General features: G+C 49.6%; 4 protein-coding genes across 4 annotated transcripts; 3 read left to right on the top strand and 1 right to left on the bottom strand.

Moving 5' to 3' along the window:
- Window positions 1-313: 313 nt before the first annotated feature.
- On the top strand, window positions 314-5,728 carry entpd5a (ectonucleoside triphosphate diphosphohydrolase 5a). Its single transcript, XM_076161532.1, has 14 exons — window positions 314-363; window positions 468-1,060; window positions 1,404-1,483; window positions 1,774-1,917; window positions 2,300-2,375; window positions 2,771-2,806; window positions 3,189-3,277; window positions 3,372-3,451; window positions 3,544-3,605; window positions 3,700-3,801; window positions 4,488-4,631; window positions 4,719-4,775; window positions 5,362-5,477; window positions 5,645-5,728. Exons 1-14 carry the CDS (start codon window positions 314-316, stop codon window positions 5,726-5,728), a joined length of 1,713 nt encoding a protein of 570 aa, XP_076017647.1.
- Window positions 5,729-8,187: 2,459 nt separating this feature from the next.
- Window positions 8,188-16,118, bottom strand: coq6 (coenzyme Q6 monooxygenase). The gene is made up of 12 exons (XM_076161732.1): window positions 15,750-16,118; window positions 15,050-15,184; window positions 14,514-14,572; window positions 12,620-12,746; window positions 11,018-11,148; window positions 10,821-10,928; window positions 10,679-10,741; window positions 10,477-10,584; window positions 9,563-9,765; window positions 9,333-9,448; window positions 8,871-9,037; window positions 8,188-8,299 (listed from the first exon to the last, which is right to left on the bottom strand). The coding sequence occupies exons 1-12, from the start codon at window positions 15,946-15,948 to the stop codon at window positions 8,270-8,272; spliced, it is 1,446 nt and encodes a 481-aa protein (XP_076017847.1). The 5' UTR covers window positions 15,949-16,118; the 3' UTR covers window positions 8,188-8,269.
- fam161b (FAM161 centrosomal protein B) lies at window positions 16,043-19,763 on the top strand (the record flags this gene model as incomplete). The annotated part of the gene is given in 10 exon segments (XM_076161531.1): window positions 16,043-16,086; window positions 16,088-16,162; window positions 16,923-17,207; window positions 17,329-17,789; window positions 17,903-18,231; window positions 18,311-18,432; window positions 18,530-18,697; window positions 18,827-18,926; window positions 19,011-19,164; window positions 19,455-19,763. Coding segments are annotated over 10 exon segments (1,851 nt in total), but the record flags the coding sequence as incomplete, so codon positions are not given.
- Window positions 19,764-21,867: 2,104 nt separating this feature from the next.
- ngb (neuroglobin) lies at window positions 21,868-22,966 on the top strand. Its single transcript, XM_076161733.1, has 4 exons — window positions 21,868-21,965; window positions 22,390-22,498; window positions 22,603-22,722; window positions 22,811-22,966. Exons 1-4 carry the CDS (start codon window positions 21,868-21,870, stop codon window positions 22,964-22,966), a joined length of 483 nt encoding a protein of 160 aa, XP_076017848.1.
- The last annotated feature ends 3,881 nt before the right edge of the window (window positions 22,967-26,847 follow it).

The raw sequence follows: 26,847 nt of genomic DNA, 5'->3' as shown, positions 1-26,847 counted from the left end.
GCAAGTTACTATGCAAGCTTTAATTAAACACACCCATAAATTATATTTTAGGACCATTGCACTTTCTCTCTGGGTTTGATGTCTTGATATATCCCTTTCTCCTTTCTTAAGGGGATTTTTGGCTCTAGATTCCCCTGTAAAGATGAGGAGGGGAAAAACATACAGCCCAAAATAATCCCAGTGAAAAAAGTGAAAGTTGAGTTGGTAGGCAGAGGCAGTCAGGTAGTCAGTGTGTGCAGCTCACACAGCAGCAGCAGCAGCAGCAGCATGAGGAGGAGGAGGGAGAGGAGGAGGAGGAGGAGGAGGGGGACTCATGAAGGAGTTGGGATGGACCGCCACAGGATTGGTTGATGGCTGCAGTCGGTGTGGCCTCCTGCCAAGCCCTTATGTCTTTATATACTGTCAACAGATGACCGGACAGTCCCGAGTACGCACCGCATCCACTCTGCCTCTCTGCTCCATCTCAGGGCCTCCAGGCGCAGACACAGAGCCGGAACAGCAGCAGCAGCATCCACCCGGGGCTCCCCTTCCTTCTGTCCTCACCTTCCGTCCACCTACAAACCCCACCGGCTCTCTCTACTCTCCTCTCGGGGCTCGAACCGCCGACCCACCGAAACCATCATGGCCAATCTCCTCGCCGTGTCCGTGCTGCTCCTGGTCTCCAGCCTGCTGTCGGAGGCGACCTACTACCGGCACCACCGCTACGTCCCCCACTTCTACCGCTACCGGGAGCACCCCGCCAACTCCGAGAACCTCCTGCCCGAAGTCCCCAACGCGGTCCAGCCCGAGCCCCAGCAGCCCGACGTGCAGACGTACCGCGAGATCCCCGAGGTCTTCCACCCGGCGCCCGAGGTGCTGCACCCCATACCCGGGGCTTTCCACCCGGTGCCCGAGGTCGTGTATCCCGCACCTGAGCCGTACCGCCGACCAGAGGTTTACCTGCCGGTGCCCGAAGCCTCCACACCGGTCAACCTGAGCCGGGTCTTCCACGGGGTCATGTTCGATGCCGGGAGCACCGGCACCAGAATCCACATTTACAAGTTCATCCAGAAAGACCCAGGTGAGTCAGACACACACTCTCTCCCTCTCCCTCTCCCTCTCTGTCTCTGTTCACTGTTAGGTCATCCAGTGTGTGTGAATGTGTGGTGTGTGAGGGCAAACATGCAGGGCAATACTAAATCTAAAAGTAGCCCGAGCCGGAGTGTAAATGTGCCCGTCTGACTCAACAGTGAGGGAGGCAGAGAGTCTTAAACTCGGTCTGGATGTAGATGAAGTGCTGCAGTCTAAATATCAGCAGTTATAAAAGAGCGACGCTGTGCAATTACACCAGCTGAGGTTTGTTCCCTTTGCCCCGGTTGCTTTATGAGCTGTTCAATGACCACCTCTCCTCTCTTCTCCTGCAGTGGAGCTGCCGGTGCTGGATAATGAGATGTACCATGCAGTGAAGCCTGGCCTGTCTGCCTATAAAGACAACCCTGAGGAGGTACGTACGCACGTCTAAGCCCTCATCATTATCAATCATTAGGGATTAGGGAGTTGTCCTTTTGTCTGCAAACCACCAAACCACTTGGATTTTCTTTGGGTTGGGTGCGTTTGATGTAAATGCTGTGTAATTACCCTGCTGATGCTGTCACCCCGACTTACCTTCAACTTGACCTAAGCACTTTTGCCAGAGACCTTTATGAATAACAGGCCCTTTTGGTGGAGAAACGTCTTTATCCTCCCACTAGTATTGATCGTGCCGCTTGTAATCGACTGCCGTTCTCCCCACAGGGTGGCAACACCATCAGGCAGCTGCTGAAGATTGCCAGAAAAACCGTCCCGGAGGAGCAGTGGAAGAGAACGCCGGTGGTCCTGAAGGCCACAGCGGGTTTGCGCTTGCTGCCTGAAGACAAGGCCGGCGCTCTTCTGAAGGAGGTGAGGCATGTTCTCTCGCTGCCCTCAGACACTTTGGCACAAACTCTACCCGTCCCGCCAAAGCGCGGGATGAGAAACCACTAAGTGCTTACAAGTGTCACAGAAAAAAGAGGGCAAGTCTGCCCGTTTGGTGGCTATCATGTTGCAAAAAACAGCTGTTGTGGGGTTGTGTGGAGTAACCATATTTCTCATTTAAAGTATTAAAAGCAGGCCAGCGTTCCAGCGATCTGTCATTCTGAGAGAGAGAAGGCACAGAGCTGGTCTGGTGAAGTCTGGATGGATCCCAGCAGCAGCAGAGCTCTTTGGATCTGCTGTTGTTTACTGTAACATGATATCATGAGAGGGACGAATGTAATGAAACTGTGACTCCTTTGCTCCACAGGTGAGAGAGGTGTTTGATGAATCCCCCTTCTTTGTGCCGAATAACAGCGTGACCATCATGAATGGAACGAACGAAGGCAAGTATCTCCACACACAAGTCTGCTGTCATGAGTCTGCTGTTAGAATCTGTGTGTGTGTGAGCCGCAGCCCCACGCCCTGCCTCGTTAAAGACGCCTCATGTTTCATCCCCCTGCACGTGCCGCTCATTAGCCTCCACTTTACCAGTCCAATAACTCCACATCTGAGACTTAGGTCCTAATGACCTGGGCTGGTCTGCAGCGAGTCCCGCTTGAGCGACTCTGATCCCTCAGTATCAGAGCCAGACGAGTCGCTCCCACTCTCTCATTACTCTTTGTGCTCCACTTCAGCTGCTCTTTCTACGTTTCAGTCATCACTTGTCAGGGTTGTACTAATGTAGACCCCTCCCCTCTTCTTCCCCCCCCTCCTCTTCCTCCCCCATGTGCTGTTTCAGGAGTCCTTGCCTGGGTCACAGTGAACTTCCTCACAGGTAAGACATTGCTTGTGTTTTGCTATGTTGGTGTTAGTGGTTAGGAGGCTCATATCTGAGGCTCCAGTGTAAACAGAAGCCCGGCAGGGAAAAGACTCTTGTCTCCTGTCTGAGGTTATGAGCTTGAGTCACTCGTCCCAATCTGGTTGCAAAAACAAGCGATATGTCCTCACGCTTTCCTCCTCTACTGCTTAGCCAGCGCTATACATTTATTTTAAAAACACACACCGGTCATAAGCCAAAAAGGTCTTTCCGAGATCTGTGTGTTTGTCAGCATGCATCAATCTGACGTGCGGTCGCTAGAGAAACAAACTGGCCCGTAAATGCACAGTGACTCTGTCTGTGGCGGTGCTGATGGATGAGATCTGCTTGTTTGCCACAGGTCACTTATACTCAAACACCAGGAGGACCGTCGGCATCCTGGATCTGGGCGGAGGATCCACGCAGATCACATTCCTGCCCAAGTCAAAGGTGATTAAAGGGATTTAAGATGCTAAAAACAAATCTCTGAATATGCGATAGTTGCAGAGAAAAGGACATTAAAAATCCGCCTTTGTCCCAACAGAGAACCGTCGTCTCCGCTCCCACCAGTTACATCGCCAACTTCAACCTGTTCAACAACTCCTATCAGCTCTACACACACAGGTACAGCAGTTTCCTGTAGCCATAATCTGCTGATATGATCATAATTTGCAACATCCAGAAGCTTATTTGCAGTGTGTGTCTCCATCCTGCAGCTACCTTGGAAATGGCCTGTATGCAGCTCGACTGGCGACCCTCGGTGCTCTAGGATCTGATGGTACAAAGAGCGTCTCATCTGTCTGCTCTACTCCATCTTACGTCTGTACAATAGAAGATGACATCATGTCTCTCTCTCCTTTCCCATCTCTCAGGGCTCGACTGGAAAATCTTCACAAGTTCCTGCTTACCCAAAAAATTCCGAGAGGATGTGACTTTCGGAGGAACCACTTACAAAGTTAGCGGGATTCCAGATGGTAAGATTAAAGCGCTCTGAGGTTTGATGGGCTTCCCACTGCCTTGGACGCTCGCTCTGGCATTCCTTTCCCCAACTATGGCGCTGGGCAGAGTACATTACGATACATAGATGAGAACATTCTCCATCTGAGTTTCTGGCGCCTTGGCACCAAACGCATGTTTTGTCATCCGGCTCGCTCTTTGCCTTCCCTCTCGAACAATTATCCTGCAGTCAACCGTGTATTTAAACGAAAAGAAAACTGTCAGTTAACTTCACAAATAAGGCAGTCACTCCCATACCACAGTGCAGCGGCCAAAAGATGCCGGGCTCGTCCCTGAGCTGTTATTTTTCTGTGTAACGAGTGGTTTGATCCGGACCGCTCACAATTATGTGGTAAAAATAGACAGCCCAGCAGGGCCGCGCTAACTGCCGCTCATGTCAGCACATGGTTTTGCTGGCTCGAGTCAACCAACAAGTCCCATGGGGCTGTGTGAAATTAGTCATGGTGGGGCTTCCCTTGTATATTATCTGGTGAGCCCCCAGCTTCAACCTCTGGCTGACCTCAGACCGAGGTTCCAGGCTCTCCCTTGTAGCTGCCTTCTGTCCCATTTCTCCTCCACGCACCTTCTGGTTGTTGACATTATGTCTCAGTAGCAGTGGAGTCTTTCTCCTGACTCTCTCTCTATCTCTCTCGTCCCTCCTCAGGCTACGCCGGCTACAAACTGTGTTACTACGAGGTGACGAAAGTCATTAAAGGCATCGTGCACCAGCCGTACGAAGTGAAGGGCAGCAGCATCTTCTACGCTTTCTCCTACTACTTTGACAGAGCGGTGGAGTCGGGCCTCATCGGTGAGCGAGCGCCCTGCAGAGTTTCCATATAAATTGTCATCTTTTACACTAAACAGGTATTTAAGTTGTTTGTTTTCTTTCTGGCAGATGGCAGCCGAGGAGGTGCTCTGGAAGTGAGAGACTTTAAGAAGAGAGCCAAAGAAGGTGAGACTGATGTAGAAGAGACCAGCCTCTTACAAAAACACTGCTTAGGTCCAAACACGTGCTCATCTGGCATGTGACACCTGTGATGTCCATGTGGATGCAGATTTATAGCAGGTAGGGAGGAGGTGGTGTGTTATATAAGGCTGTGTGTGTTTTGTGAGAACACTGTCACGTGGTCTGGAGGGACGACTCGGGCTCAGGCCGGCCTGGCAGGAGAGCTGACGATGTCTGCCTGGCCCAGGCAGGAGGGCACCTGACAGCCACACACCACCTGGGGGCTGACACACACACACACACACAGACAGTGTGCGTTTATCACTGCCACCCACCCGCAGCCTCGTGCTGACCCTCAGCCCTCCTCCTCCTCATACCTCCTTAGTTAACCAGCCAAACACAACAGCGAGGTCATCTTTTAATCATGTAGCATAGAAGCTAGAAAAGCTGTTTTTGTTATTCTACAGAAGCTGAATCCATTAAGCAAGAAGTCTCAGTCAGGGTATTCTGCTGCTGTCACTAACATGTGAAACACGTGTTAATGTCATGTCATGCCCACATGTCTGAAACCTGTGGCTTGTTTTGTTTTCAGTGTGCAACAAGATGACCAAGTACCGTGCTATCAGTCCCTTCCTCTGCATGGATATGACATATATCACCTGTCTGCTAAAGGAGGGCTTTGGCTTCAAGGACAGCACTGTGCTGCAGGTGAGACGCTCAGCTGTGGACAAACACTGTGGGAGTCCAAACACACACTGCACACACTCATGCATCATGTCACAAAGTCACAATAGTTAACCTACATCTGCATATTTAATGGAGATGACTTCACTGTGTTGCTCGGGATAATAAACCTTTATCTTATCTTATCTTAGCTGGCCAAGAAGGTGAACAACGTGGAGACGAGCTGGGCGCTGGGAGCCACGTTTGACTACTTCCGTAACCTCAACATCCACTAAAGGCAGCTCACTGTCACCACAGCCGGCACTGAGAGGGCCAGTCTGTCACTGTGGGGCTTCCCTTCCTCCACCCACCCTCCGTCAGCCCGTCCCCTCCATCAGCCCGTCCCCTTCATCAGCCTGTCCTCTTCGTCAGCCCGTCCCCTCCATCAGTCCGTCCCCTCCGACAGCCCGTCCCCTCCATCAGCCCGTCCCCTTCATCAGCCTGTCCTCTTCGTCAGCCCGTCCCCTCCATCAGTCCGTCCCCTCCATCAGCCCATCCCCTCCATCAGCCCGTCCCCTTCATCAGCCTGTCCTCTTCGTCAGCCCGTCCCCTCCATCAGTCCGTCCCCTCCATCAGCCCGTCCCCTTCATCAGCCTGTCCTCTTCGTCAGCCCGTCCCCTTCATCAGCCTGTCCTCTTCGTCAGCCAGTCCCCTCCATCGGCCCGTCCCCTCCGTCAGCCCGTCCCCTTCATCAGCCCGTCCCCTTCATCAGCCTGTCCTCTTCGTCAGCCTGTCCGCTCCATCAGTCCGTCCCCTCCATTGGCCCGTCCCCTCCATCGGCCCGTCCCCTTCATCAGCCTGTCCTCTTCGTCAGCCCGTCCCCTCCATCAGTCCGTCCCCTCCATTGGCCCGTCCCCTCCATCAGCCCGTCCCCTTCATCAGCCCGTCCCCTTCATCAGCCTGTCCTCTTCGTCAGCCCGTCCCCTCCATCAGTCCGTCCCCTCCGTCATCCCGTCCCCTCCATCGGCCCGTCCCCTCATAGACACGTCTGGTCCCACCACGCTTCTTCAGCCACACCCACCTCCCCTCCCGACCTCCTCACCCTCTGAATGCTTCCCAAGAACTGAAACAAAATCACTATATTTTTATAAGGCCAGCTATTTCTACTGTATGTCGAGCTCATGACTGGTGGGCTGATTTTTTTTATTCATGTAAAACGTTTACATTTTTGATGACCTCTGTGTGTCTGATCTGATGTCTTTCTTGCCTGCCTGTAAGCGTGTGTGTGAGACGTTTAGGAACAGCAGACACTCCTGCTTTATAGGGAATGTTGGTGCTTACTGTGGTCCTGGTCTGCACTGTGTCGTACAGTGGAGCGACAGGTTGCTTGGATACGCAGCCAGTTAAAGTCTTTCTAAATGCTTTCAGATCTTTCTCCGTCCCGCCAGCAAATTGGTTTAAAGGACCCCTAAAACGATGATTGGCCCTCAGCCTTAGACGAGCTTCTTGCGGGGAAACCAGCAGTTGACAATCTTCCAACTTTGCACACACACACTTTAATTGCAGATATTGTAGCCGAGGCGTCACTTTGTTGCTTTGATGTCATCTAGAGTTGTGCGTTGGTCACCGTGACTCAGGGGGGCGCTGCGGGGTCAGTCTCAGTTGTTAGATGTATGAAGATGTCGCGCCTGTTTTTCCCCTTAAAGTTCAACCGTTTCTATCAGTTTAGTCCTTATTAGGCCTCTAGGTCCCTCAGCCTGGACGAGCGACGGACAAAGGTCTCGTCTCAGAGAGCTTGCAAGTCCAACCGACTCAAAGTACAGGAAACATCCTTACTTAGGGGGGGAAACCCATGACTTTATATTTATAGGGATGATAATATAAATATTAAATGCTGTTTTGTCCTATTTTACTTGTGAACTGTACAAATATTTAAATAACAAAGTTTATCTAATGTAGAGCGTTTTCATAATCTAATTCAGTATAACGTCTGGACATTCTGTGTAACTTCTCTCTCTCTCTCTCTCTCTCTCTCTCTCTCTCTCTCTCTCTCTCTCTCTTCTCTCTCTCTCTCTCTCTCTCTCTCTCTCTCTCTCCTCTCTCTCTCTCTCTCTCTCTCTCTCTCTCTCTCTCTCTCTCTCTCTCTCTCTCTCTCTCTCTCTCTCTCTCTCTCTCTCTCTCTCTCTCTCTTCTCTCTCTCTCTCTCTCTCTCTCTCTCTCTCTCTCTCTCTCTCTCTCTCTCTCTCCAGTATTCAACGTGTTCCATAACTACTGCTGTATATACACACATCATGTTAACTCTTATAAGTGAAGTACTTTGGACAGAAAACTGTTTTGATGTGGCAACAAAAAACCTTTATGCTGCACAATTGCTCAGAAATGCCTCTATGTCCATCAGCTAAGTATCCTGATGGCTCTCATGTAAATGTTTTGTTTTACGAAATCCAGTGAAATGTGTGTGTACATGTATGTTTGAATAAAACCTGCAAAAGAGAAATTTGATTTGTATATTTGTCTTTTTACTCCATCCTCTCTTCTATGATCCTATATGAGACTTTAGATAATCAACCTATGCAGCCTTTTATGAATGAAATGGACCAATCACGTGTCAAACTGGGGATCGGAATCATAAAACAATAACAAACTTGTTCCCCATGGTGCAAAGTTGTGAACTATTTCCTTCTGCTTCTGTTTTAAACACTTAGACTCCACTACAAGGCCTTTTTAAATTTAAGAGGGAAAAACCAATAAAAGAGTAAAATAAAACTTTATTCATTTACACGTATACATTTACTTTAAAGCTCCCAGCGAGTGGAGCTCCTCCCTCTGCCTCAGCATCACTTGCTTGCAAACGCCATGATCTGCTCCTGCAGGGGCACAGAGTGAGACACGGAGTCAGAAACCACGGTGACCATTCAATCACGCTCGCTACAAGCGCCGAGTGGGCGAGAAGGCGGCGAGTGAGCCTATAGCTCTACACGAGAGCCGTAAACTGGCGGCGTCTAACATGGGAGAGGCATGTTGAGCTTTGACGCTGCGCCTCCATAGTGCAGCTCTTTTACAGCCGTTACAGTTGTGTTGGTCTGAATCACTTAGTAGGGAATAAAGCCATTTCACATGAGTGGTCGGTAATAAAAGGGGTGTGAAAACACAAGCCAACACCGCCGTCCGCTGCCCCAGAGCCAGCCCAGCACCCCACCCACACACTTTTGGTAACACTAAATTTGGGGCTAAACTTAGCAGCCATAGTAGTAGGTTCAGAACCCTGGAAATTACAGACACCACTCAAGTAAAGCTCCATGTAATCAGATGAGAGGGTGGAAGTCGGGCGGGGCCGCGGCAGAGGAGGAGCTTACGTTTAACAGGTGGTTAATACGCTTCTGGGCGATATGGCGTGCGCGGCGCCGTGTGTGAGGCCAGGGAAGAGGCGGAGCTTACCTTCAGCGCCGGCAGCATGTTGGTGGCCTGCAGACCGAAGGTGCGTAGGAGAACCGCAGGCGCGGCGCTGGTGGAGTAGAGGCGTTTCATGAGGTCGATGGCGGCCATCATGGGCAGGTTGTGCCGCTGCCGCTCGGTTTCATACTCCAGGAGGTGCTGCAGCGCTCCTGCACAACATGAGGGCAGACGCAGGCTGTTAGTGGCGTTAGTAGTCTTTCATATGTTGAGAAATCCGAACATGGCTGCTATTTTGGCTTCTGAGGCAAAAATAAAAAACAATATCAAGTAACAGGATTTTTTGTTGTTATAAAAAGCAAAGAACATCCTGTGTTTGGTCTGAATAAACTCAGTCCCTTCAAATAAATCTTGGACAGCGGCTAAGCTTTTTATAATGTGGATGCACAGTGTGGGGCCGAGTCGGGTAAACCGCAGAGCTACGGTTTAGCCGGCTCGCTGACTGACCCAGGTCCTTCCCGTCAAAGGCCGCCTGGCTGAGGAGCTGCGTGAGGCAGGAGACGTCCCCGAAGCCCAGGTTGGCTCCCTGACCTGCCAGAGGGTGAACGCGGTGAGCTGCGTCCCTGCAAAGACAGACGCGTTCCCTCAGAGTGTGACGGTGTGTGAGTGAAGATGTGAGGCGGAGCTCTTTTCTGTAACCTCAGATGCCCCCTGACCCCTCAGCACCCCGGCCTTACCCGATGAGAGCTACGCGGTGCCTGGTGTACTCTGAGGCGTGACCCATGCCCAGCGGGAACATGACCCGGCTCTTGGGGCCGATCGCCGCCACGCTGGGGGGGAGCTGCCGGGGCGAGCCGGCGGAAGGCATGAGGGCCGACAGGGCGCCGCGGAACACGGAACCGGCGGTGTCGATCAGCTCGGACTGGTGGTCATTGCTCCACTGACGAGAGAGAGAGAGAGGCAGAGAGAGAGAGAGAGAGAGAAAGAGAGGGAGAGAAAGCAGACAGAGAGGGACAAAGACATCAGCTGACATTGAGGCAAAGCTGAACTCCAGGCCAGAGAAAGTGCTTTTTTTTCCTCTCTCTCCCTCCCTAACTAACTGGTTTGGCAGAGGCTCCAGCGCTGAGCTAATTAAAAGAAGATGCTGGCCAGGCCATGCAGTTGAATTAGCTCTGTTTGAAAAACATTCCATGCAGTAATGGTCGACACTGGGAAGCCACAGGTTTAATTAGCAAACCAGGCCTGAAACCAAACGTGACTCAACCGAGGTGACCCCGTCCATCAGCAGGCCCAGTAAAAATAGCCCGCATGGGAAAAGAGGAGCTTCTCAAAACACAAAAAATGGATGAGTGTATAATTTCTGCAGTAAAATATTAGTATTGTGTCAAAGTTTGGGGCGAAGGCAGTGACAGATGTGTTTGTTTGAGTTGCTAAAATTGCCCCGCACGGCTGTAAATCAAGGTCTGACCCACATAAAGCAAACAGGAGAGTGGCTGAGGCTCTGCTTCGCTTCTCTGAAACGCTATTTATCCATTTAAAGTTTATCCTTCGCATGCAAATAGGAGAGACTCCGGCTGTCAAGAGTCTCATAATACACAGTGATGACCTGCTGGATCAGATGAGCGCAGGATCGGGGCGGGTAGAGACTTACGAAGGCGGAGTTGATGGCGTCCACGAAGCTCTCCTCGTCCATCTCCAGCAACTCCTCGGCCAGGCGATGGCTGGTCGACCACACCAGAGAGCTCTCGGTGTCCGATAGCTGCAAGGCAAACGCACACACACATGTATGGTTGAACATGTATGACCCTGGCGTGTAATAACAGCTGGTAGAGTGAATGATATGGATGTGTTACCGGTAACATTGCGATCGGTCCAGTTGGCAGGAACCTCTGCCAGGCAACAACGTTCTCTGTGGGCTGTGGGACAAAACGAGTCGGTCAAGGAATTACACTTTCCAAAAGCTTGATTGATTGATTGATTGAACGCCTCTGATACCTCTGATAGGTGCAGCACAGCGACCACAGCTGATTGGTCGTAATTCCACTTGACGGTTGGTATCCCCAGGGCCTTCCTCACCATGGAGTTTGGTCCGTCTGCACCAATCTGAAAGAGGATATGTTTTTGCACAGACAAGATGTAGAAAACCCTAAAAAACAAACGGTGCATCTTCATCTTAAACGTGTCAAACTGACCAGTAACTTGGCCTGGAGCTTCTCGCCGCTGTCCAACGTGACCTGTACCCACGGGATGGACTCGGTGGACTGGTAGGACGTGGGCCAGGTGTACTTCACCACCCGGGACCTGTAGCGCACCTGCACGCTACCTGAGGAGACAGAGGCAGCGGTGAAGTTTCATTTCTCTCTCAAGTTCTTCCACGCTCTTCTTATCTGTCACACTGGCTGCTATCTCTCTCTCTCTCTCTCTCTCCCCCTCCCCGTTTGCCTCTCTCTCTCTCCCTCTCCCTCTCTCCCTCTCTCCCTCCCTTTCTCCCTTTCTCCCTCTCTCCCTCTCCCTCTCCTGTCGTGTATCATCGCAGCTTGCTCGGTACTCGCTAAATCAGCTCTTTGCCACTTCTTCCTATAAAACGGAGTGTATGGTTTGGCTGCGAGGACGTAGTGGAAGATCTATAAACCACCTCATAAAACACAACTGGTTTTCCTCCCTGGCAAAAAGCAGCAGCCGAGGCTCACATTTGACAATCTCCTTAATGACCTTGGCCTGCCACAGTGCATTGACTAATAGTGTTTATCTACAAGCACACCACGCCACACGTTGCACACGCTGCCAAGCTTGTTGGGTTTTGCACTAAAGCTGCCACTTTTCCTAAAATATCAGTGGCGGTCATCCCAAAACATGAAAGAATCCCCGAGCGAGGCTTCCTGCTCTTGCCGACTTGGAGCCGGGCCCATCCGCAGATCAGCTACTGGTTCCCCGAACACGAGTGTCAAATATTGGCTTACAATGATTGGAGAGCAGAGTTACATTGGAACCAGCTGGTCGTGCGGCATGATTTTCATGTTGTGCATCTAGAGCAGAACAACGCCGCCGTGGCTATAAATGAGAGGAGAGAGAGAGAGAGAGAGAGAGAGAGAGAGAGAGAGAGAGAGAGAGAGAGAGAGAGAGAGAGAGAGAGAGAGAGAGAGAGAGAGAGAGAGAGAGAGAGAGAGAGAGAGAGAGAGAGAGAAAGAGGACAAATGGGCGGCACATGAGGCAGAAAAACGTGCGGCCACTGACCACACATCTGTTGTTTGGCCCTTAATGTTGAAAAGTGCGTATAAATATGCCAGTTAACCGTCCGGCGTATAACAAGGTTACGTTTTTATTTGCGAGTCTCACACACTGCCCTGTGCACTGTCAGAGCCTTGGCGTGTTGGGAGAAGGTGGCACATGGCGGCTGTAAGTAGGTCACCGGACCACGGTCACGTGTCGGCACAGGGTGCCGGGTCTCTGCGGCGCTCCAAACTGGGGAGCTTTGATTGAAATTACAGGAAACGCGGAGCAGGATCCAAGAGCTTAACTCGTCTTTAAATACAGAAAAGGGACAAATAAACAAAAAAAATAAGCTTGGAAGGGAGGACGGAGTGAGTGAGTGAGTGAGTGAGAGAGTGTGGTGACGGACGCTTCCAGACTCGCCGGCTATTAAGCAGATGGCACAAGAATCAGGAGCTCTAATTGGGACCAGAGTGCTTCATGTTAACGTCATACGTGATGTGTGGGTGCGTGCGTGCGTGCGTGCGTGCGTGCGTGCGTGCGTGCGTGCGTGCGTGCGTGCGTGCGTGCGTGCGTGCGCTTACCATCCAGCGCATCTAGCTGTTTGGTGAGCGCGGCCACGATGATGTCGTTCTCCACAATGTATGCCATCTCGTCCTGCAGGTTGTCCTTATCGAATGTGATCAGGGCGTCCGAGCAGGCGTCCCAAACCTAAATGAGAGAGAGGCCCATTACGTTTTGCGGCCTGTCCTCCTCCCCCCTCTACCTATATATAGCTGCCCAGGGATGCGGCGCTACATTTTGGGGCTGAACACATCAAAGTTGGCCGCATAGGTTGAACCCCAAACGTCCCAGAGGGTCACAGCAGCCCCTCTGGCTGGACGGCTGCTCTGGCTGAGGTGGGGACGAGCTGACAGTTTGTGATGTGGATTTTTTTCTTCTTCCCTTTTTGCAAACATTCTCTTGGAAACACAAATAACAAATGACATGTTTGTGAACATCACAGAGCGAGTCAATATTTACCCACGACCAAAAGTGGCCGGATTGAGATTTAGTTTTAGGCGACTGTAATTTCGACCCTGAACGCGCCATTTGAGTTAAACACGATGGGGGTGGTTGAAAATGTTTGTACAAGGTTAATCCTCTCCTGGGTTGTAACTATGGCGACGGAACCAGTCATTTCTGCAGTAATGTCCCTGCTTTACCGCTTCTTTTCTGCTGGCCATAAAGTAGGGGGGGTATATACTCTCCAGGAAACCACTAATGGCAGCGGGTTTGCGCCTCGCGATAAGCGGTCGGGGAGGAGGGATTTACTGAACGCAGCCCCAAAAAAGTGTTCTGGGTTTGTTTAATGCGGGCTGAGATGATGCTGCGTTCAAGGCGGGAATGAACTCCTTCTCTTTTCCCAGATTACAACAATATTTATTCCGTGAGGTGATGGATTCATAGGAATTGCCACAGTAAAGCCTTCCTCCTTAGTGGACAATTAAGGTGGAATTGTCATTTGTTCCATGGAAAGAATGTGACTGTGACCTCCGCGATTTCCTGCAGATGTATACGACTCGGAGATGCGACGGGCAAACAAGCCAGCCAGCGGTGGCAGGCTGAAGGTATAATGGGAGAGGTATCCTGCCATAATCACCATACAGGCCGGGCATGATGACATCCTGGGCCCCGAGAGAAACCCTGCGGTCCGGTGTTTGGTACAAACCCGCCACATCTGAACACGAGGGCCCGAGCCGGCGCCCACAGCCGTAAAGCGGCTTCACTCTGCTGCAGACAGAACCCACTCGCCTCGGCTTTCATCTTCCTCCCGTTTGGTGTGCTGTTTCTTTTTTTTTTTTCTTTTTTTTTACATGAATCTTCATAATTAGAAGACGCAGGGAACGAGTAGCAATTTGAAAATGTCAGAGGGATTTAGTCCTCATAACAAACAGGGCTTTAATAAATAAACACTCGCCCGGGCCCAGAGGCAGATCCAGTGTTCACCATAATCTAAGATACGGCGTTGGGGTTTGTCTTTATGTACCTAGCGGCGCCGCGGCCCTCGAAAAGGCATTAAAGTTGCCCAAAGGAATGAACCAAACGACGGCGAGATCAAAAACCGCCATTTGCCATCTTGACGTGAGCAACAGCTCCTGGTATATGATTACATGATATGGGACCGTGTTGCATGTTCGGGGTGCTGGATGACTGAAACAGGAGCTGCGTGACACAGATTCCTCGCGCCACAAATTACATAGTATTGTGGTGGGGTATGATTGATGGATGACAGAAATACATGCAGTATATGATGGTTAGAGTAGAAAGTATATAGGAGGGGAAAGAGTACTTGTGTAACATAAGGAGGAATTTGAGGAGGCTCACTGTCACATGTTTCGCTTTTTGCCTTTTCTTGATGTTTGACAACGCGCGGCGACAACAGTTACCCCCGGCGATGTGACTTTATGTAACAGAGAGCAGAATAGGCTGACATACCTGCATCTTCTGGTAGGGCTTGAACCTCATGTTGGTGATGTGCTCCCACGCTCCCAGACCTGCAGGGGAACAGAGGATGTTCAAGTACAAACACATCCGGCTCGTTCTAACAGAGATCATGAAGCATCAGCACTGTCAGTCTGACCAGCTGATCTGCTCATGCACATGTTTGATTGGCTCCAGCTGAGGAAAGTTACAACAAAAGGGAAAATGCTGCTTTTACACTGTCCTCATATTTCTTGTGTAACTCTGTGAGTGTAACAATGAACAAATAAACCTAACCAAGCACGTGACTGCAACCAAACACACGACCCGTATGACATCATAAAGGCCACGTATGATCTCCTGCTAAGCCTGATGAGTGGACAGAGTCTGATCCCTGGATTATTACGCAGCAGCCATTTATATAAACAAGCATGACAAGCAGGTTAACCCACAAGCACAGAGCACAGAGAGACTCTAAATAAAGTATCCTGTATCTCTCTTTAAACTTATTGTAGTGTTGTTTTGGTGTGTTTGCTGTATGTTCGCTGTACCGCTGAGGAGGCTGGCCGAGCCTGGACTGATGGAGCTCACTCTGGTGCTGTAGCTGCTCGGGACCGTGTCCATCACTTTCCTGTTTCCCGCTTCCAGGAGCAGAATCTTCTTCCCCGCTAAATTGGGATCCATGCCTGTAACAGAAACAAAAGTATAGAATTACATTAAGCGTCAGAGCTGGTAACCTGATTTCACAAACGGCTGGTGATGTCATACAAACTCCTTTTTGCAGGTTTACTACAGTAGAGTATCTGACTGTATGTGTGTGTATCTGTTGCATAACCACACTGCCTGTAGGACACTTGAGGTGTTCATACCTGCAGGTCTTAACTGATAACATTTATACATTCCTGGTGTCGGATTTCAGAGTTGATACCAACCACATTTCAGAGAGCTTGTCTATAATCAATTCCCACGATATGGATGCATGTTAAAGCTGCAGAACATGAAGCACGAATGAAACCAAACTTGGTTTGTTTAGGTTTGTTGGGGGGGGGGCGGGGCTCAAAAATGTTCCAAAAGTTCCATACTGCAGCTTTAATAGTCGTCTGCCTGATATTGATCTGCGAATAGACTCAGTATTACAGAGCTTTTTTGCACTTAAACACACACAGTTATGGATGATAGTCAGACTGACTCGTGTTTAGTTTAGTAACGCAGCCGAATGTGATGAGTTCGAGGCTGGAGGACTTCACTCACCCAGGGAACAAGTCATGGCGGATCCAACCATCCCTCCCCCAGATATAATAACATCGAACACTTCATTCTTGCTAGAATCTCCGTGATCTGCGCTCACGAGTCCTCGCCTGATGAGTTTTGCAGCAGGGAAGCGCTTGTCTGAACCGAAAAACCGGCCGACCCCCGTTAAGGTCAGCCTCGCGTTCAGCAGCTTGTGCATTCTGTCGTCCTGACGCGCTACAAGACGCTCCTAAAGATAAATAGCAGACCGCAGTCCAACGTCGGAGTCAGAGCGTAAAGTTTCCCCTTGAATATGTCCTATTAATAACATTTGTCTCCCGTCTCTAATCCAGCCATGTCGTGTTGACGGTCCTTATCATTGAGAAAGTACTTCCGGGTTGTCAACCAATCAGAGAGCACGTCAGACGCAGCCGGTGTTGCTGTTTCTTGCCCGTCCGCTCACGGTGCTAATTCTACCAAAAAAGAGAAATGAAAACGCTCACTTTTACCGTTAAATGTCAGATTAAGGATAGTTTATCGACTTTTTTCAACTGTAGAACGTAAAATGAGCGCAACTGGCTTTTGTTTGTCAAGATGCAGGAGTCTGAAGGTCGTTTTCAAGGCGGAAAGAGTTCCTAAACATCCAAAAGGTTGGCATTAGTCATTGTTTCCCGATTTAAACACAAGTTTGTTGTTGTTTATTGTGTGTTTTGAAGTAGCGTGTAAACAAAATGAGCTAAAACAATGTTAAAGGTTGCCAAATCTGGCGTCCTACTTTATGTTAAGAGAGCGTAGGTCTGGTTCCCATGGTAACTCTTGACACAGACAGGGGGCGGGGCCTGCAAGCCAGTTATGTGTGTGTGTAAGTTTACCACCAGAGAATGAGAAAGTAAAGGAAAATGATTTGTTTTATTTATTGTTTAGTCTGACTCTCTGTAGAATCAGGAGGATGGAAGTGGGACAACGTTGGTTTCCTCTTTACCGTAAACGCACCACCAGTCCAACCACAACAAGATAACTTTCCTATAGATGTGTAATTAGAAAACACAAAATAACAGTGAAACAAAATAATAGTGACATCGCCAAAGTTAACAAAGATACAATTTCGACCTCTCAAATTATGCATTTTAGACTAATAGGAACCTAAACTAAATGATTCCTGATCATTGTGTTGATCTCTTGGTTCTTCTGAAGCTGTTTGGTTGGTGAGTGTGTTAGTATGCCACAGCGGAGGAACCCATACGAGCTGGCTACCTTCCTGCAGGACACACTCAGATCAGAGCAAATGTACCAGCAGCAGCTCCAGGATCTGAGAGAAGCTGTCAGCCGCCAGCTGCAGGAGACGGAGAGGAGGCAGAGAGAGGAGCTGCAGAGGAGGATCCAGCAGAACGCCCTCCTCTCCACGTTCACACAGCCCAGGGATCAAAGACAGACAGACGGCCAGACCAAGGGTGCAGTGAAATCTGCTTTAATTAAAAGGTAATTTCAAATAAATCTTCAATAAAACATGTCTCCCCACTTACATCTGGATTTGTGATGTTAAACGTCAGCGTGTATTAATTTCCTCGTGAAGACAAATATTGTTATTTTTTGTTCAAAGAGATGGAGATGTGAGGACATCTGCTCTGACCTCAGACACGGTGATTTCACATAAACTCAAACAACCAGAGAGATCCAGCTCATCTCCAGTCTGGATGTCCTCCAAGAACCTGGACCGCTGCTCTGTCAGGATGTCCAGGACGGCACAGCTGGAGCAGGAGGCCGAGGCCGAGTGCCAGAAACAGTTCTGCGCTCCTCCTGTTCCCGACCATGTGAGTCTGCCCCGCTATCAGGAGATGATGGAGCTGAGAGAGAAGGAGAGGAAGCAGGGCCTGGAGCAGAGGAAGGACTTCCTGCTCTCCATGCAGAAACCCTTCAGCTTCAACCAGAGAGAGAAAGAGAAACGGGAGAAACTGGTAGCGATGTTAAACCGAGCCTCACAGGATCAGAAAGCCCAGAATGTGACTGAGAGGAGGCGACCCCAGCGCCTAGTGAAGGACCCAGCAGGTTCTGAGCTGAAAGGTGGGTCCAAAACAACTTTGGAAGTAAATCTTGTGATGTCATACACATGCGCAGTAATGCTTCCATGATATACAGTATAGGTCACAGCTGCTACTTTTCCTGACTTTGTGTAGACCAGGACACACATCTAAAGCCAGAGGAGACACGGAGAAGAACTGCTACAGTGCAACACCGGAGTCGCACTGAGTCAGGCACCTCCTCTAAACATCGCATCGCCGAGCGAACCAAGAAGGAAATGCTGGGGTTCCTGGACGAGAAGCCGAGTTTCCAGCCAAAGATCCTCCAGCGGGTGCCTGATTTCAGCAAGCTGCACAAGACCTTCCAGACAGCAGCACTGAGGCAAAGTGCAGAGAGGAAAGACGGGACAAAGTGTCGGCCCTTCTGCCTGCGGACCTCAGCTCTCCCTCCCAGGCAGCGAGGGATCAGTCCTGAACCCTCACAGGTCAGACCACAAGCTTCACCTCAAGACCTCACACTGTTGAGTTCGTTATGTCAACAGCTCTTTGCTTTCTCCTCAGCAGGAACCTAAAGTTAGTCATCACCTCAGCAGAAGCCGGTCGTTAGGGGCCTTGACGTCGTTATCTGCAGACACACTCCCTGTTTACATCACAGACGCTGCGAGGCAACGCTGCACGGCCATCAGGTGAGCAGGATCACGCCGACGTCACAGCAGATCTCAGATGTTTCTATGAACCGAGAGCTGCTGGATCTACAGGCAGTATTTCTTTCTCTTTTTGTAGAAGGTCAATGGAGCTGCGAGAGAGCAAGGAGCAACAGAGCGCAGACTGGATGAGGAAGCAACAAATGAGATCCCAGGCCATGAAGAAGAACATCGCCGTCCACGCTAAGCTGCTGGACCCGAGCAGCAGCTTGAAACAACAGTACGCTGAGAAACTGCAGCATCACAGGTGAGTTTTGGTCCCGTCAGGCTGAGCGTCACACACACACACACACACACACACACACACACACACACACACACACACACACACACGTTAGCCACCATCAGTCAAGCCACAATCCTCTCTGACACACAGGGAGGCCGACCAGCGAAGGTCCAGAGACTACAGGAGGGAGCTACGAGACATGAAGGCCCGAGTTAGTGAGCGGCCCTATTTGTTTGAACAGGTGAAACAGGTAAGTGTCACCGTAAAGCAGAAACGTTACATACATACATGGACCAGCGGTGTAACCTTTGACCTTTCATTTAAAATCCCCTAGAGAAGTGCAAAGGCGCAGGCAGAGCAGATGTACAGAAACAAGCTGAAGGACGCCGGATTAAACGAAGGTTTCGTGGAAGCGACCGGAGAGGCGGATGACGGCGCGTCGGCCTCGTCCAGATCCGGCGACGGCGATGCGAACGCGAGCGACCGCAGCGCTGAGAGCGACTCTCAGAGCATGGAGCAGAGGTATGCACGGCCAGGAATTTATAGAGAGTTTCTGTTCACGCACTGTGTGATCCCACTGTGTCCGGAAAAATTATGAATAGCCCCGTCGCCGGAGAGCCAAGGACTTTATGTGGTTTGGTCATAATATTACATTACATAATTCCCCCAGCATGCCCTCTGGCCTCCTCTGGTTAGAAAAGAACAAACACTCCCAGCCAAGTTCAAGTTCGACGTAATTACACTATAGCCGTCCTCTAACCCGACATGTCTGCTTTAGGGAAGAAAACGCAGACGACGGGGAAGAAAATTGAAGATGTGGAGGAGAAGAGCGTGAAGTCCGAGCGGGAAGGAACGCCGCACGATCAAAAAGGCCGTAGCCGCACTGAGTGAAAACAACGGCGTCCTCGCAAATGGATCACGTCAGTGCTAAATATCAATACTTCCACTGATGAATCACAGCGCTACAGAGCCTTGGACGCTTTACACTGAGCTTTACACATCAAAGAGAACACAACCGTGCACGTTTATAAGCAATTAATTTTCATAGGCTTTATATTCCAGCCTGATATGTCGAAAACAGATGATACTGGAAATAATAGAACCACTTTGCTCTTTTTATAACAACAACTCAGCTTAGGAATATGAACGCTGTAATTTAGGGGATGATGAACTCTTGGTTACCGGGAAAAACACTTGGAAAAACAAAAAGAGAAAGCCAGTGTGTCTGCAATATGAATCTGTGTCTCCCTCATTCATATTAAATTCTACTCAAACAGCAGCTGATGTTTTATTCACTCATGTTAAGTCGCAGGGTCCCACAAGGACAGGAAACATCTGAAACTGACATTTCCCCTGGTGCCGCTTTGGTCTCGGCAGCTATTTGCACGGCCACGCTGCCTCCTAAACAAACAGGCCTCAGTTGTACATGTGCGTTCATAAAGAGCATGTCAGCGGCCCCGGCGACCCACATCAAACGCTCTCCCTACGCCGGACTCGGCTGGGAGCTTTGAGCCCAGGCAGCCAGACGACCGCACGACAAACCACACGGGCAGCGCATGAAAATGTATGTTATCAAAATCAAAAGAGTGCAACCCAGTGCACGCAGCTGCATATGTAGGTTAATGTGTCATATAGTGAAGTCCAGACCTCCGTGCCTGTGCAGCCGACACACACACACACACACACACACACACACTGCAGGACCAGCTGACGGATTCGTTTGGGAGTTGAGAGGTTAAAAAGAAGCACTTGTAGGTTAATAAATAATCACTCCCTTCCTTGAGATCTCAATCATCACATGATGAAGCTTCAAGGGCTCCATCTAGTCAGGTTGTCATGGGAACCGTGTATCCCTCCCCGCGTTGCTTTTGTAGCCTCTGGAGAGATCGACGCACTGCAGCGCCTCCTATTCCCTGAAAACAAGCAAACGTGATATCTGAGCACGGTCCTGCACGGATGAGCTCAGCGGTGTGTGTGTGCGTGTGTGTGTGTGCGTGTGTGTATCATCTATTAGGCTAAACTGTGTTGACATGCGGAGGCTGAGAGCAGCAGCGATGAGAGGCTGTGAGTGTGATGATCAGGCTGTTTGAGGAGTGGCCCTCCTCAGCAGATAAACAATATAATTTCACTCTCAGCCTCTCTTATTATTCCAGCTTGTACACGGTATTAAAATCCCCACGCATTTAATTCTGCTAAATTCATGGGTTCCTACATGTAGGCAGCAGAAGACGACGGTCCCAGAATAGATAATAAAGGCCTTAACCTGCCTGTACACACACCAGCAATTACACCGTACACAATGTTTATATTTACTCCTGTGTTTCAGTTTTAGCTGTCACGCACAATCCAGTAGGTGGATCCCTGCTGAGTGTGTATATATGTGTGTGTGTGTGTGTGTGTGTGTGTGTGTGTGTGTGTGTGTGTGTGTTTGTGTGTGTGTGTGTGCGTGTGTGAGCGTATACTTCAGCGTATCTTCATGTGGAGTCCTGGCGTCCTCGTTTGTGTCTCTAGCCGAGGTTCACCTGCAGGAGGAGCTGTGGCTCGCTGGAGCAAGAGAGAGAGAGAGAGAGAGAGAGAGGGAGAGAGAGAGAGAGAGGGAGAGAGAGAGAGATCACTCTTTCTCTCCTTCAGTGGCATGAATAATATTCCCAGTGCTGGAGAGAGAGAGAGAGAGAGAGAGAGAGAGAGAGAGAGAGTGAGAGAGAGAGAGAGAGAGAGAGAGAGAGAGAGAGAGTGAGAGAGAGTGTATCAAGAGGCAAACGGGGAGGGGGAGAGAGAGAGATAGAAGCCATTGTGACAGATAAGAAGAGCGTGGAAGAACTTGTCTCTCTGACTGCACCGCGGACAGGCAGAAAGAGAGAGAGAGAGCGAGTGAGCAGGTGCACCAGTGTCAGGCAAAGGCTGCTCACACACTCACACCAACTCTCACACACACAGACCCTTCAGAAGAGAAGAAGTTCCGAGAGAAGACCGACGTCTGCAAGGTAAAGTGTGTGTGTGTTTGTGTGACCTCCTGCATCCATGTGTTCCCGCTCACCTGACGCTCCTCTCTTGTTTTCCAAGTTTCATCCTGGTATTGGCTCCAGTGTTATGGCTTCTGTCAGGCTCAGCCTCCCTCTCCAGTAGAGGAGTTGTTGTGCGTTCGTCCCCCACCAGAAGAACTCCAGTCGCGCTCACAAGCCTGCTGCAGGATGGAGATGCTGTCGGGGAAAGAGAAGGAGCTGATACGAGGCAGCTGGGAGAGCCTGGGCAAGAACAAAGTTCCTCATGGTGTCATCATGTTTTCCAGGTAATATCCTGTCACATTAGCACAACACAGCCGGACTAAAGGCTCAGTCTGAGCAGATAAACATTCATCTAAACTGGTCTGACAGGGATTTAACCAAAGTTTAAACAGAGTAGCTTGGATTTGTATTTCTGTGCTGCAACGGCAGCGTTTGAGCTCAGGTATGGAGAGGAAATCAAAGCAGCTCCTCCATGGTGCACTTTCACCATGCAGGGACTGGAGGCTTGACTTGTTGCTTGGCGACAGCCTGCAATGATCCACAATTTACTTTGAGACAGCCGTCAATAAATCAGGCGCTAGACGGGGAGATTTGTAGACGTGCAGTTTCCAGATTGAAATTTGTGCCTTTGTTTGGCCATCCGTGCCGTGTGTGTGTATACATATGGAACAGCGCGTGTGTGTCTGTGTGTGTTTGTGTGTGTGCCAGGCTGTTTGAGCTGGACCCGGCGCTCCTCAGCCTTTTCCACTACAGCACAAACTGTGGCTCCACACAAGACTGCCTGTCCAGCCCCGTGTTCCTGGAGCATGTCACCAAGGTGAGCACTGGCAACCGCGGCAACCGCGGCAACCGCTACAAGCATACACTGCTCTTTATGTGCACTTTGAAACAGTTTTCGTGTGTGTGTGTGTGCTTGTGCAGGTGATGCTGGTAATCGATGCAGCAGTGAGCCACCTTGACGACCTTCACACCTTGCAGGACTTCCTGCTGAACCTGGGCAGGAAGCATCAGGCGGTGGGAGTCAGCACACAGTCGTTTGCTGTACGTTCCACTTCCTAATTGTGTAACTCATGCATATGTATGAAGCGGCATGCGGTAACGTGTGTGTGTTTGTTTTGGATGATCCTAGGTGGTGGGCGAGTCTCTCCTCTACATGCTGCAGTGTAGTCTGGGCCCGGCCTACACGGCGCCGCTGCGTCAGGCCTGGCTCAACATGTACAGCATCGTGGTGGCCGCCATGAGCCAAGGGTGGGCCAAGAACGGCGAGGACAACAAGGCAGACTGAGGCGCACGGCGGGGGGTGCTGACAGATCGCTCATCAAGGTTGCCATGGAGAAAAAAAAAAGGTTGTGTAACTGGCAGCGTTGCGGCTTTGGCTGCTGTGCGTTGGGGATGCATCGTGTAGCGTCGACCGGTGATTGCAGGGTTTTATTGGAGGTTTGTAGCCGTCGGGCTCCTGAGGGTCCGCGGCTACTTCAAACTCTGAGGTTCTGGCATTAAGAAGAAGCATCACGCGTTGAAGTGGCTTTGTACATAACGGCTTCGATGTATCTGCTCTAATGATAACGGTGACTGTCGTGGTTTTTTATGTGACGTATATCTTAAAACTGATGATTTCAGATATCAGACTGTGATCATCACCGTCACCTGCAGGTGGCGGTGGTGCTACAGGAAATTACTGTTACAAGATTTTAAACAAAGCAAAGTGATTTTAAAAGGAAGTTAATCTTACACGACACCGTTTTAATGGATTTGGGCGAACCGCACATCCCAAACTACTAAACTTTATAATAACTTTAAAGCTACTGATAGTTCAAATCCAAAACAAATAGCTACTGACGAGAACTGTTACCGCGTGATAGCTTTCCTCGACCATCTACGACTGTTACGGCGCGTTGCGAGGCGCCAGCTGACTGTTATACTTTCATGATAGACTGTTACCTTTAGAGCAAAGGGCGTCTCCGACAAACACGCGTTAACATCTTTGCTCCTTGGCTTTCGTTCGTGGAAAGTGGTGTTTGTTTCTGTGCTACGGTGTTGTCGTGTTAAGAGGCGCTGACGCGGTGCTTTTAGGCGGGAAAATCCAAACTGCCGGAGGTGAAATCGAACACCATGGTGATTTTTCCCTCTCGGTGTTTCACTGTGCGTGTGTTTTACCTTCAATAGCTATTTACATTCACAGTCGTAAAGCCAAGTAACTTAGCAACAACTACGCCAAGTATTTGATAACAACACCACACAACTGTTAATCCAAGCTGCTGGTACTTTGGGTTACTCTCGCTTTAGCCAGTGTTTACATGTATAAAGACTATTTTTATATCCTAAGACGTGGACGTGTCGTATCTGAGCCGTGAGTATCTGTGTCTGTCCAAGCGGCAGAATATTACCAATTCAATGTTATTGGAGATATTATCTATTATATGGTAACAGGGCGTTCTAAAGCTTTTAGTTTTTTATGGAAATGTTATTTCGCTGCGTTGTCAGTCTGTATTCTCCAGATGTAAACGTTGTAGTGTTTGTTGTGTATTTCTTTGTGTCTTTGCTGAGCCCGACGCAGCTCGTCTCCGCTGTCACTTCGCTCGCTGTCGTCGTTGTTCCTTAGCAGACGTATGGAGCCTGTTGTGGCGTGAACATGCTGCTCTGTGTCTACCTCATCATCTTAGCTGCTGCTCAACACCGATGACCTATTGTTACCTTTCAACCAAAAAATAACACCCATTTTGAGATTTAATGCAAGGACACACACACACACACACACACACACACACACACACACACACACTCTCAGACACACTGTTTCAACATGATGTGCGCTTCAATAAAGTGATATTCTGTGGAGCTCTGTTATTGTTTTTGTCACAGCCTCGTGTTGTTGTGCCGTGACGGTCAGCTCGTCCGCCACGTGACGCCTGATTTACTTCCCTTCGCTAACATTACATAACAGCCGAGCGCTGAACACGGCTCATCGCCCTCGGCAACAGAGGCGAGGGCGACTTCAGGCGCATCAGCCCACTCGCTCATGCAACGGCACAATGTCACATCCAGGCTGTTTGCTTCCCCTATAATCTTCTGAAATTCGCCTTCATTCTGCTTTAGTAAGTGAGGTGAAGCAGCAGTAATGGAGGGACGAGGTGATCGTTTCGAGCACAAACTGATGTATGATTGCTAAGGGTGCCATCCGTGCTCTGTACTCATCACGCAGACCGCCCTGGCTCCCTCTCTCATGTCAGCCAATCGTCGGTTATGTAACAGCCAGATTCAATAAGCCACACTGAGTGAAAATGAAATTCAGCGTGTGTGTCTTTATTTCCCCCGAGCCTCGGATCAGCTCAGCGTCTCTCAGATGCGAGCCCTGGATCTCAACTCGTCTGGAGAGTCTGCGAGGGGGGGAAGAGAGAAAAAGAAGACAACACACATTATTTTTAGAAAGTCTGCAATGTGTTTTGGAGAGGAAAGAGGGGGGGGGGGTTGTCGTCATGGCAACTGTTACACGACGGCCCCGGGAGTCGCGTGTGTTTTGTTTTGGGTTATAGTAATGTTAATGGGTTGCTTCGTGGTGTGTGTCAGTGTATTATCTCGCTCCTCTGGCTCACACGTGACAAAGGTGATGGAGGGATTGAATAACGGCCACGTGAGGGCAAAGGTCAGGGACGGCAGAGGAGAGAGACTGGGAATGCTACACTCACACATCCTCAAGTAACAGACAACATGAAAAGGAAGGTGTTGTCCTCCATAAAGGTAATTCTTCAGTCTCACCTGACAAACCTAACAAACAGGAAAACACATTTCCGTCTGACAATCCGCTTCCTGCAGGAGGTATAGAGACGTTTTCTATTTCTAGGTTTTACATTTCTATTTTTAAATGTGAGGGATGTGCGACGTTCCCAGAGGAATTCACCTTTCACTGAACAGCCTCCTCTCAGCTGGTGACTGGGGGGGGAAATGTCAGCAACGTTCCAGTGTTATCTTCTATCTATCAGCTTTATGTTCTGGCTGCTGGTTTGTCCCGATGGTTGGGCTGCTGAGCTGAGCGTCGGCGTTCATCCGCGGCCTCAAACCATCGCCGAGGTCTGACGAAGGATGAAGGAGTTCACGGCACAAGATGAGAGGATTGAGCTGAATTCTTTTTTTAATTTGAGATCACAGCACTTCACGTTTTACAGATGAAAAGTCTTCAGTCTGAAGGAGGTCGAGCTCATAACTTCAACCTCCCAGAAATGAAATCCCGCTTTGACACACTTTCTGTTCCAGGCCCTGGATGAACATTTGCCCTTATTCACCAGCGACACAATTTTCATAACACACACACACGCACACGCACACACACACACACACACACACACACACACACACACAGCAAAGGACAAGTCTGGAAAAGTAATGTGGTTACAAACAGAGGAGGAGGAAAGGCCGAGCCCACGGCGGCGGTGTTTTCATTATTTCATTAGTTTTGGTCATCTAAGAATACCACTAATAAGTTTAATTTAATATATTTCAAAGGATCTGTGGAAGAACCTGCTGCAGGAGAAAACCACAGCCTGAGACCTTCAAATGTTCCCTCATCTGCTCTTAAAATGGATTTATACCTCCTGACTCTGAAACATTGAAGCTGAAGAAATCTGTCTGTCTGTGTACGTGTGTGTGTGTGTGTGTGTGAATGGATTTTGATGAAACTTCATGGAATGCGTTAAGCATATTTAGTATCAATAGTTGCAATTTGGTCCATGATTCATGATAAATTAAGCAGTTTAGTGGAGTTATTGTAATTATTTGTCAGTGTATTATAAGAAAGTGACATGTTTCCTTGGCAGAGGTATGGAATCTAACTAGTGCTCCTTCAGTGTTAAAGCAGAAAGTCCTACAAGCCAGAAAACTGTAGTAAAGAAATATGAACTGAAATTTAAAGCCCATCCTGTGTAGTGACACATTCCCAGCGTCCTGAGAGGAGACGGAGCTCGGGACAGAAAATGCAAATCATGCAGAGGAACCACATGTCGGAGGGGAACGACGCTGAATAAACGGCTTTCAGAGAGATGTTTATCGTGTGCAGAGAGCTTGAGAGCCAACACATCATACATAATAAGAGAACACGGCAGCTGAGACGTGAAGAGGAACCAGATTAAATCAACCACAAGGCACATCGAGTCACAATATGAAACCAGTCGA

This window comes from Genypterus blacodes, unplaced genomic scaffold, assembly GCF_046128005.1.
Source record: "Genypterus blacodes isolate CSIRO-AG114 ecotype Tasmania unplaced genomic scaffold, CSIRO-AGI_Gbla_v1 ptg000112l_1, whole genome shotgun sequence".
Lineage (NCBI taxonomy): Eukaryota > Metazoa > Chordata > Actinopteri > Ophidiiformes > Ophidiidae > Genypterus > Genypterus blacodes.
The sequence above is the reverse complement of the archived record's forward strand: the minus strand, read 5'-3'. Positions and strand labels throughout refer to the sequence as shown.

Coding starts and splice junctions, on each gene's coding strand:
- ngb (XM_076161733.1), top strand. CDS start 21,868: ATGGAGATGCTGTCGGGGAAAGAGAAGGAGCTGATACGAGGCAGCTGG. Junction 22,499..22,602: donor TCCTGGAGCATGTCACCAAG/GTGAGCACTGGC, acceptor GTGCTTGTGCAG/GTGATGCTGGTAATCGATGC. Junction 22,723..22,810: donor TCAGCACACAGTCGTTTGCT/GTACGTTCCACT, acceptor GGATGATCCTAG/GTGGTGGGCGAGTCTCTCCT.
- coq6 (XM_076161732.1), bottom strand. CDS start 15,948: ATGCACAAGCTGCTGAACGCGAGGCTGACCTTAACGGGGGTCGGCCGG. Junction 10,929..11,017: donor AGCTCCAGGCCAAGTTACTG/GTCAGTTTGACA, acceptor ATCCTCTTTCAG/ATTGGTGCAGACGGACCAAA. Junction 10,585..10,678: donor GACCGATCGCAATGTTACCG/GTAACACATCCA, acceptor TTTGCCTTGCAG/CTATCGGACACCGAGAGCTC.
- entpd5a (XM_076161532.1), top strand. CDS start 314: ATGAAGGAGTTGGGATGGACCGCCACAGGATTGGTTGATGGCTGCAGT. Junction 2,376..2,770: donor CATGAATGGAACGAACGAAG/GCAAGTATCTCC, acceptor GTGCTGTTTCAG/GAGTCCTTGCCTGGGTCACA. Junction 3,278..3,371: donor CATTCCTGCCCAAGTCAAAG/GTGATTAAAGGG, acceptor TTGTCCCAACAG/AGAACCGTCGTCTCCGCTCC.